This window comes from Salvelinus alpinus, chromosome 9, assembly GCF_045679555.1.
Source record: "Salvelinus alpinus chromosome 9, SLU_Salpinus.1, whole genome shotgun sequence".
Taxonomy (NCBI): domain Eukaryota; kingdom Metazoa; phylum Chordata; class Actinopteri; order Salmoniformes; family Salmonidae; genus Salvelinus; species Salvelinus alpinus.
In genome coordinates, this window is record NC_092094.1 from 1,494,384 (window position 1) to 1,505,742 (window position 11,359).

General features: G+C 43.9%; 1 protein-coding gene across 1 annotated transcript in view; it reads right to left on the reverse strand.

The window, feature by feature from the left end:
- The window catches only part of LOC139584097 (sodium/potassium/calcium exchanger 1-like), a 53,381-nt gene extending 42,381 nt beyond the window's left edge, over positions 1–11,000 (reverse strand). The window contains exons 1-3 of the mRNA XM_071415605.1: positions 10,882–11,000; positions 10,091–10,788; positions 2,457–2,656 (exon numbers count right to left, since the gene is read on the reverse strand). Coding sequence (XP_071271706.1) covers positions 2,457–2,656; positions 10,091–10,788; positions 10,882–11,000 — 1,017 coding nt within the window. The remainder of the gene's footprint in view (positions 1–2,456; positions 2,657–10,090; positions 10,789–10,881) is intronic.
- Between the last annotated feature and the right edge of the window lie 359 nt (positions 11,001–11,359).

Genomic DNA, 11,359 nt, shown 5'->3' on the forward strand with positions numbered 1-11,359 from the left:
TATGGCCTACATCATCTATGGCCTTCATCATCTATGGCCTACATCATCTATGGCCTACATCAAGACACCCTTCATCATCTATGGCCTACATCATCTATGGCCTTCATCATCTATGGCCTACATCATCTATGGCCTTCATCATCTATGGCCTTCATCATCTATGGCCTACATCATCTATGGCCTACATCATCTATGGCCTACATCATCTATGGCCTACATCATCTATGGCCTACATCATCTATGGCCTACATCAAGACATCATCTATGGCCTACATCAAGACATCATCTATGGCCTACATCAAGACATCATCTATGGCCTACATCAAGACATCATCTATGGCCTACATCAAGACAGTATCTGTAACAAAGGAACACTACCAAAAATCGTTCAAATATACACTACCGTTCAAAAGTTTGGGGTCACTTAGACATTTCCTGCAAATGTTTTGTCCATTAAAATAGTGTAGACATTGTTAATGTTGTAAATGACTATTGTAGCTGGAAACGGCAGATTTTTTGTGGAATATCTATATAGGCGTAGAGGCCCATTATCAGCAACCATCACTCCTGTGTTCCAATGGCACGTTGTGTTAGCTAATCCAAGTTTATAATTTTAAAAGGCTAATTAATAATTAGAAAACCCTTTTGCAATTATGTTAGCACAACTGAAAACTGTTGTTCTGATTAAAGAAGCAATACAACTGGCCTTCTTTAGACTAGTTGAGTATCTGGGGCATCAGCATTTGTGGGTTCAATTACAGGCTCAAAATGGCCAGAAACAAATAACTTCCTTCTGAAACTCCTCAGTCTATTCTTGTTCTGAGAAATGAAGGCTATTCCATGCGAGAAATTGCCTTCACAGAAGAGCGCAAACTGGCTCTAACCAGAATAGAAAGAGGAGTGGGAAGCCCCGGTGCACAACTGAACAAGAGGAAAAGTACATTGCATGCTCTTCAACCGATCGCTGCCCGCACCCACACACCCAACTAGCACCACTACTCTGGACAGTTCTGACTTAGAATATATGGACAACTGCAAATACCTAGGTGTCTGGCTAGACTGTAAACTCTATTTCCAGACTCATATTAAACATCTCCAATCCAAAATTAAATCTTGAATCGGCTTCCTATTTTGCAACAAAGCCTCCTTCACTCACGCTGCCAAACATACCCTCGTAAAACTGACTATCCTACCGATCCTCGTCTTCGGCGATGTCAAAAAATAGCCTCCAACACTCGGCTCAGCAAACTGGATGCAGTCTATCACAGTGCCATCCGTTTTGTCACCAAAGCCCCATATACCACCCACCACTGCGACCTGTATGCTCTCATCGGATGGCCCTCGCTACATATTCGTCGCCAGACCCACTGGCTCCAGGTCATCTATAAGTCTCTGCTAGGTAAAGCTCCGCCTTATCTCAGCTCGCTGGTCACGATAACAACACCCACCCGTAGCACGCGCTCCAGCAGGTATATCTCACTGGTCATCCCCAAAGCCAACACCTCCTTTGGCCGCCTTTCCTTCCAGTTCTCTGCTGCCAATGACTGGAACGAATTGCAAAAATCACTGAAGTTGGAGACTTATATCTCCCTCACTAACTTTAAACATCATCTATCTGAGCAGCTTACCGATCGCTGCACCTGTACACAGCCCATCTGTAAATAGCCCAGCCAATCTACCTACCTCATCCCCATATTGTTTTTATTTACTTTTATTTGCTCTTTTGCACACCAGTATTTCTACTTGCACATCATCATCTGCACATCTATCACTCCAGTGTTAATTTGCTAAATTGTAATTACTTTGCTACTATGGCCTATTTACTGCCTTGCCTCCTTACGCCATTTGCACACACTGTATAGACTTTTCTACTGTGTTATTGACTGTACGCTTGTTTATTCCACGTGTAACTCTGTGTTGTTGTTTGTGTCACACTGCTTTGCTTTATCTTGGCCAGGTCGCAGTTGTAAATGAGAACTTGTTCTCAACTGGCCTACCTGGTTAAATAAAGGTGAAATAAAATTAAATAAATAAAAATTAGAATGTCTAGTTTGAGAAACAGACGTCTCACAAGTCCTCAACTGGCAGCTTCATTAAATAGTACCTGCAAAACACCTCTGTCCAGTGTCTGTGTTCCTTTGCCCATATTAATCTTTTATTTTTATAGGCCAGTCTGAGATATGGCTTTTTCTTTGCAACTCTGCCAAGAAGGTCAGCATCCCGGAGTCGCCTCTTCACTGTTGACGTTGAGCTTTCATTTCTCAGAACAAGAACAGACTGACGAGTTTCAGAAGAAACATTTTGAGCCCCAATCAAACCCACAAACAAGGACATTACTTAGTGACCCCAAACTTTTGAAAGGTAGTGTAAGTTCCCCGGTATACTCTAAGAATTTGTTCTTAACTGACTTGCCTAGTTAAATAAAGGTTAAATAAATAAATGCTAATAAAATGTACCTTGTCGGGTTCATCCTCAACAGCCACAGTGATGATATTAATGATGTGCTGGTGTTTCCTGAGCTGGTTCTTGAATGCTGCCTCCAGCTGATCATTGTACTTCATGAAGCAGACATACGAGCTGTAGCCAGCCACCAGCATTATACTCTCATACCACATGATGGTGTTGTCCAGGAAGAAGATTATCAACATGATCAGGTCTGAAAACAATACAGATGTTAATTCATCATAAGTAAGGGGTTAGAGAACACAGTAAGAGGTTAGAGGTTAGAGAACACAGTAAGAGGTTAGAGGTTAGAGAACACAGTAAGAGGTTAGAGAACACAGTAAGAGGTTAGAGAACACAGTAAGAGGTTAGAGGTTAGAGAACACAGCAAGAGGTTAGAGGTTAGAGAACACAGTAAGAGGTTAGAGAACACAGTAAGAGGTTAGAGGTTAGAGAACACAGTGAGAGGTTAGAGGACACAGTGAGAGGTTAGAGGTTAGAGAACACAGTGAGAGGTTAGAGAACACAGCAAGAGGTTAGAGGTTAGAGAACACAGTAAGAGGTTAGAGAACACAGTAAGAGGTTAGAGGTTAGAGAACACAGTGAGAGGTTAGAGAACACAGTAAGAGGTTAGAGAACACAGCAAGAGGTTAGAGAACACAGTAAGAGGTTAGAGGACACAGTGAGAGGTTAGAGGTTAGAGAACACAGTGAGAGGTTAGAGAACACAGTAAGAGGTTAGAGGTTAGAGAACACAGTAAGAGGTTAGAGAACACAGTAAGAGGTTAGAGAACACAGTAAGAGGTTAGAGGACACGGTTAGAGGTTAGAGGTTAGAGAACACAGTAAGAGGTTAGAGAACACAGTAAGAGGTTAGAGGACACAGTAAGAGGTTAGAGAACACGGTTAGAGGTTAGAGGTTAGAGAACACAGTAAGAGGTTAGAGAACACAGTAAGAGGTTAGAGGACACAGTAAGAGGTTAGAGAACACAGTGAGAGGTTAGAGAACACAGTAAGAGGTTAGAGAACACAGTTAGAGGTTAGAGAACACAGTAAGAGGTTAGAGGACACAGTAAGAGGTTAGAGGACACAGTAAGAGGTTAGAGGACACAGTAAGAGGTTAGAGGACACAGTAAGAGGTTAGAAGACACGGTTAGAGGTTAGAGGTTAGAGAACACAGTAAGAGGTTAGAGAACACAGTAAGAGGTTAGAGAACACAGTAAGAGGTTAGAGGACACAGTAAGAGGTTAGAGAACACAGTAAGAGGTTAGAGAACACAGTAAGAGGTTAGAGGACACAGTAAGAGGTTAGAGAACACAGTAAGAGGTTAGAGAACACAGTAAGAGGTTAGAGGACACAGTAAGAGGTTAGAGGTTAGAGAACACAGTAAGAGGTTAGAGGACACAGTAAGAGGTTAGAGAACACAGTAAGAGGTTAGAGAACACAGTAAGAGGTTAGAGGACACAGTAAGAGGTTAGAGGTTAGAGAACACAGTAAGAGGTTAGAGGACACAGTAAGAGGTTAGAGAACACAGTAAGAGGTTAGAGGACACAGTAAGAGGTTAGAGAACACAGTAAGAGGTTAGAGAACACAGTAAGAGGTTAGAGGACACAGTAAGAGGTTAGAGGTTAGAGAACACAGTAAGAGGTTAGAGGACACAGTAAGAGGTTAGAGGACACAGTAAGAGGTTAGAGGTTAGAGGTTAGAGAACACAGTAAGAGGTTAGAGAACACAGTAAGAGGTTAGAGGACACAGTAAGAGGTTAGAGAACACAGTAAGAGGTTAGAGAACACAGTAAGAGGTTAGAGGACACAGTAAGAGGTTAGAGGTTAGAGAACACAGTAAGAGGTTAGAGGACACAGTAAGAGGTTAGAGAACACAGTAAGAGGTTAGAGAACACAGTAAGAGGTTAGAGGACACAGTAAGAGGTTAGAGGACACGGTAAGAGGTTAGAGGTTAGAGGACACAGTAAGAGGTTAGAGAACACAGTGAGAGGTTAGAGGTTAGAGAACACAGTAAGAGGTTAGAGGTTAGAGAACACAGTAAGAGGTTAGAGAACACAGAAGAAGAGGTTAGAGAACACAGTAAGAGGTTAGAGAACACAGTAAGAGGTTAGAGGTTAGAGAACACAGCAAGAGGTTAGAGGTTAGAGGACACAGCAAGAGGTTAGAGAACACAGTAAGAGGTTAGAGGTTAGAGAACACAGTAAGAGGTTAGAGGTTAGAGAACACAGTAAGAGGTTAGAGGACACAGTAAGAGGTTAGAGAACACAGTAAGAGGTTAGAGAACACAGTAAGAGGTTAGAGGACACAGTAAGAGGTTAGAGGTTAGAGAACACAGTAAGAGGTTAGAGGACACAGTAAGAGGTTAGAGAACACAGTACGAGGTTAGAGGACACAGTAAGAGGTTAGAGAACACAGTAAGAGGTTAGAGAACACAGTACGAGGTTAGAGGACACAGTAAGAGGTTAGAGAACACAGTAAGAGGTTAGAGAACACAGTAAGAGGTTAGAGAACACAGTAAGAGGTTAGAGAACACAGTAAGAGGTTAGAGGACACAGTAAGAGGTTAGAGAACACAGTACGAGGTTAGAGGTTAGAGGACACAGTAAGAGGTTAGAGGACACAGTAAGAGGTTAGAGAACACAGTAAGAGGTTAGAGAACACAGTAAGAGGTTAGAGAACACAGTAAGAGGTTAGAGGACACAGTAAGAGGTTAGAGGTTAGAGGACACAGTAAGAGGTTAGAGAAAACAGTAAGAGGTTAGAGAACACAGTAAGAGGTTAGAGAACACAGTAAGAGGTTAGAGAACACAGTAAGAGGTTAGAGAACACAGTAAGAGGTTAGAGAACACAGTAAGAGGTTAGAGAACACAGTAAGAGGTTAGAGAACACAGTAAGAGGTTAGAGGACACAGTAAGAGGTTAGAGGTTAGAGAACACAGCAAGAGGTTAGAGAACACAGTAAGAGGTTAGAGGACACAGTAAGAGGTTAGAGGACACGGTAAGAGGTTAGAGGACACAGTAAGAGGTTAGAGGACACAGTAAGAGGTTAGAGGACACAGTAAGAGGTTAGAGGTTAGAGAACACAGTAAGAGGTTAGAGGACACAGTAAGAGGTTAGAGGTTAGAGAACACAGTAAGAGGTTAGAGGTTAGAGAACACAGCAAGAGGTTAGAGAACACAGTAAGAGGTTAGAGGACACAGTAAGAGGTTAGAGGACACAGTAAGAGGTTAGAGGACACAGTAAGAGGTTAGAGGACACAGTAAGAGGTTAGAGAACACAGTAAGAGGTTAGAGAACACAGTAAGAGGTTAGAGAACACAGTAAGAGGTTAGAGAACACAGTAAGAGGTTAGAGAACACAGTAAGAGGTTAGAGGACACAGTAAGAGGTTAGAGGTTAGAGAACACAGCAAGAGGTTAGAGAACACAGTAAGAGGTTAGAGAACACAGTAAGAGGTTAGAGGACACAGTAAGAGGTTAGAGGTTAGAGAACACAGCAAGAGGTTAGAGAACACAGTAAGAGGTTAGAGAACACAGTAAGAGGTTAGAGAACACGGTTAGAGGTTAGAGGACACAGTAAGAGGTTAGAGGACACAGTAAGAGGTTAGAGGACACAGTAAGAGGTTAGAGGTTAGAGAACACAGTAAGAGGTTAGAGGTTAGAGAACACAGTAAGAGGTTAGAGGACACAGTAAGAGGTTAGAGGTTAGAGAACACAGTAAGAGGTTAGAGAACACAGTAAGAGGTTAGAGGACACAGTAAGAGGTTAGAGGTTAGAGAACACAGTAAGAGGTTAGAGGTTAGAGAACACAGTAAGAGGTTAGAGGTTAGAGAACACAGTAAGAGGTTAGAGGACACAGTAAGAGGTTAGAGGACACAGTAAGAGGTTAGAGAACACAGTAAGAGGTTAGAGAACACAGTAAGAGGTTAGAGAACACAGTAAGAGGTTAGAGAACACAGTAAGAGGTTAGAGGACACAGTAAGAGGTTAGAGGACACAGTAAGAGGTTAGAGGTTAGAGGACACAGTAAGAGGTTAGAGGACACAGTAAGAGGTTAGAGAACACAGTAAGAGGTTAGAGGTTAGAGAACACAGTAAGAGGTTAGAGAACACAGTAAGAGGTTAGAGGTTAGAGAACACAGTAAGAGGTTAGAGGACACAGTAAGAGGTTAGAGGACACAGTAAGAGGTAAGAGGTTAGAGAACACAGTAAGAGGTTAGAGGACACAGTAAGAGGTTAGAGAACACAGTAAGAGGTTAGAGGACACAGTAAGAGGTTAGAGAACACAGTACGAGGTTAGAGGTTAGAGGACACAGTAAGAGGTTAGAGGACACAGTAAGAGGTTAGAGAACACAGTAAGAGGTTAGAGAACACAGTAAGAGGTTAGAGAACACAGTAAGAGGTTAGAGGACACAGTAAGAGGTTAGAGGTTAGAGGACACAGTAAGAGGTTAGAGAAAACAGTAAGAGGTTAGAGAACACAGTAAGAGGTTAGAGAACACAGTAAGAGGTTAGAGAACACAGTAAGAGGTTAGAGAACACAGTAAGAGGTTAGAGAACACAGTAAGAGGTTAGAGAACACAGTAAGAGGTTAGAGAACACAGTAAGAGGTTAGAGGACACAGTAAGAGGTTAGAGGTTAGAGAACACAGCAAGAGGTTAGAGAACACAGTAAGAGGTTAGAGGACACAGTAAGAGGTTAGAGGACACGGTAAGAGGTTAGAGGACACAGTAAGAGGTTAGAGGACACAGTAAGAGGTTAGAGGTTAGAGAACACAGTAAGAGGTTAGAGGTTAGAGAACACAGTAAGAGGTTAGAGGACACAGTAAGAGGTTAGAGGTTAGAGAACACAGTAAGAGGTTAGAGAACACAGCAAGAGGTTAGAGAACACAGTAAGAGGTTAGAGGACACAGTAAGAGGTTAGAGGACACAGTAAGAGGTTAGAGGACACAGTAAGAGGTTAGAGGACACAGTAAGAGGTTAGAGAACACAGTAAGAGGTTAGAGAACACAGTAAGAGGTTAGAGAACACAGTAAGAGGTTAGAGAACACAGTAAGAGGTTAGAGAACACAGTAAGAGGTTAGAGGACACAGTAAGAGGTTAGAGAACACAGCAAGAGGTTAGAGAACACAGTAAGAGGTTAGAGAACACAGTAAGAGGTTAGAGGACACAGTAAGAGGTTAGAGGTTAGAGAACACAGCAAGAGGTTAGAGAACACAGTAAGAGGTTAGAGAACACAGTAAGAGGTTAGAGAACACGGTTAGAGGTTAGAGGACACAGTAAGAGGTTAGAGGACACAGTAAGAGGTTAGAGGACACAGTAAGAGGTTAGAGGTTAGAGAACACAGTAAGAGGTTAGAGGTTAGAGAACACAGTAAGAGGTTAGAGGACACAGTAAGAGGTTAGAGGTTAGAGAACACAGTAAGAGGTTAGAGAACACAGTAAGAGGTTAGAGGACACAGTAAGAGGTTAGAGGTTAGAGAACACAGTAAGAGGTTAGAGAACACAGTAAGAGGTTAGAGGTTAGAGAACACAGTAAGAGGTTAGAGGTTAGAGAACACAGTAAGAGGTTAGAGGTTAGAGGACACAGTAAGAGGTTAGAGGACACAGTAAGAGGTTAGAGAACACAGTAAGAGGTTAGAGAACACAGTAAGAGGTTAGAGAACACAGTAAGAGGTTAGAGAACACAGTAAGAGGTTAGAGGACACAGTAAGAGGTTAGAGGACACAGTAAGAGGTTAGAGGTTAGAGGACACAGTAAGAGGTTAGAGGACACAGTAAGAGGTTAGAGAACACAGTAAGAGGTTAGAGGTTAGAGAACACAGTAAGAGGTTAGAGAACACAGTAAGAGGTTAGAGGTTAGAGAACACAGTAAGAGGTTAGAGGACACAGTAAGAGGTTAGAGGACACAGTAAGAGGTAAGAGGTTAGAGAACACAGTAAGAGGTTAGAGGACACAGTAAGAGGTTAGAGGACACAGTAAGAGGTTAGAGGACACAGTAAGAGGTTAGAGGTTAGAGAACACTGTAAGAGGTTAGAGAACACAGTAAGAGGTTAGAGGCTAGAGGACACAGTAAGAGGTTAGAGGACACAGTAAGAGGTTAGAGGACACAGTAAGAGGTTAGAGAACACAGTAAGAGGTTAGAGGTTAGAGGACACAGTAAGAGGTTGGAGGACACAGTAAGAGGTTAGAGAACACAGTAAGAGGTTAGAGAACACAGTAAGAGGTTAGAGGTTAGAGGACACAGTAAGAGGTTAGAGGTTAGAGAACACAGTAAGAGGTTAGAGAACACAGTAAGAGGTTAGAGAACACAGTAAGAGGTTAGAGAACACAGTAAGAGGTTAGAGGACACAGTAAGAGGTTAGAGGTTAGAGAACACAGTAAGAGGTTAAAGGTTAGAGAACACAGTAAGAGGTTAGAGAACACAGTAAGAGGTTAGAGGTTAGAGAACACATTAAGAGGTTAGAGGTTAGAGAACACATTAAGAGATTAGAGGACACAGTAAGATTTTACGTAAATTGTCATGTTGTGAATAATAGTTGCGTCCCAAATAGCTTCAATTGCAATTATATGCAAGTGAGTGCTGGCCTTTATCCTTAATTTTTTTGTGATTGAGATCGACTGTTGGCTCCAAGCACACTATCAGTTATTTATGAGTGGAGCCTCTTCTCTCCCGTCCTCTGGACTCTATCTGGCCTTGATGGCCACATGTACTCTTAATCTCCACCTGGTACAGCCAGAGGAATATAGCCCCTCTGAGCCAGGTTCCTCTCTACAGTAGGTTTCTTCCTTCTAGGTAGTTTCTCCTGGCCACTGTGCTCTCGCTTCTACCTTTGCATGTTCTACCTTTGCTCTCTGAGGCCTACGCCGGGGTTACTGTAATTTGGCCTACGCCGAGATACTGCACTTTGACAACTGCTGATGTAAAAAGCGCTGAGGTGTAGCATCTGCCTTTACCTGTGATAGTATATTATTACCTATGATGCAGAAGGAGACGTCCCTGAACAGGGGCCACCAGGTGAGGTGTAGCATCTGCCTTTACCTGTGATAGTATATTATTAACTATGATGTAGAAGGAGACGTCCCTGAACAGGGGCCACCAGGTGAGGTGCAGCATCTGCCTTTACCTGTGATAGTATATTATTACCTATGATATAGAAGGAGACGTCCCTGAACAGGGGCCACCAGGTGAGGTGTAGCATCTGCCTTTACCTGTGATAGTATATTATTACCTATGATGTAGAAGGAGACGTCCCTGAACAGGGGCCACCAGGTGAGGTGTAGCATCTGCCTTTACCTGTGATAGTATATTATTACCTATGATGTAGAAGGAGACGTCCCTGAACAGGGGCCACCAGGTGAGGTGTAGCATCTGCCTTTACCTGTGATAGTATATTATTACCTATGATGCAGAAGGAGACGTCCCTGAACAGGGGCCACCAGGTGAGGTGCAGCATCTGCCTTTACCTGTGATAGTATATTATTACCTATGATGTAGAAGGAGACGTCCCTGAACAGGGGCCACCAGGTGAGGTGCAGCATCTGCCTTTACCTGTGATAGTATATTATTACCTATGATGTAGAAGGAGACGTCCCTGAACAGGGGCCACCAGGTGAGGTGTAGCATCTGCCTTTACCTGTGATAGTATATTATTACCTATGATGTAGAAGGAGACGTCCCTGAACAGGGGCCACCAGGTGAGGTGCAGCATCTCCCTGGAGAAGATGGCACACATCCCGATGACAAACAGGATATTGAACACCGCCGACCCCACGATCGTCCCGATGCCCACATTGCTATGAGAGATGAACACGCCAATCAGAGAGGTGAACAGCTCCGGAGCGGAGCCTCCTGCCGCCATGAAGGTTGCCCCGGCCACGTCGTCGGAGATGGCCAGCTGGTCTGTGATGACGCCGAGCGCGGGGACAAAAAATTCGTCGCACACAATGGCGAGTGAGACGAACATGTACATCATCCCGAAGATGTGGAGCGACACCCAGCCCCGTCTCCGGTCCTCCACGGAGAAGATATCAGTGGGGTAGTCTCCTTTCTGATGAGGGGCGTCCCCCGGGTCGGCAGGGGAGGATTGGGTGGTGTTGGGGACTAGATGGGTGGGTGGTGGGTTGGGCAGGGTGGGGATCTGAATGGGAGGCTCCGGGTCTACATAGATGCAGTGAACGATAGTCCGGATTGTAGTCACTGATGAGGATGATGATGATGATGATGATGAGACCTCAGTGGTAGTGGAGGGTGTGACATCATCTGTAGTCGTCTCAGAGTAATAATCGTACACTTCAGTTGTCATTAAATCTATAATTTCCTCCTCTTGTGTGTCAATACTGCGTCCCCCCTCCCTTAAGGTCTCCAATGCAACTTCCTCCAGGAGGGCCCCTGTCAGTCCCTCTCCATCCCCAGACCCCTCACCTATTTGGGGCAGGGCATGGGGCCAGGGTCCTGGGGAGAGCTTGGAGGTGATAGACAGCTGGTAGAGACAACACAGTAGAACAGCAGACAGGAGGAATATGACTCGGCTCAGTTTCAGTCTCCTCCTTTGGGTACTATACATTTACGAAGAGATGGTGATTGTGGTGTAATTTATTTGTGTACTCACTCCTCAGCTTGAGAAGTCGTTAATTGCACCATTCAATTGGATTCAGAATACGGGTCCCTGGCAGAGTGATTGAGAATACAGGTCCCTGGCAGAGTGATTGAGAATACAGGTCCCTGGCAGAGTGATTCAGAATACAGGTCCCTGGCAGAGTGATTCAGAATACAGGTCCCTGGCAGAGTGATTCAGAATACAGGTCCCTGGCAGAGTGATTCAGAATACAGGTCCCTGGCAGAGTGATTCAGAATACAGGTCCCTGGCAGAGTGATTCAGAATACAGGTCCCTGGCAGAGTGATTCAGAATACAGATCCCTGGC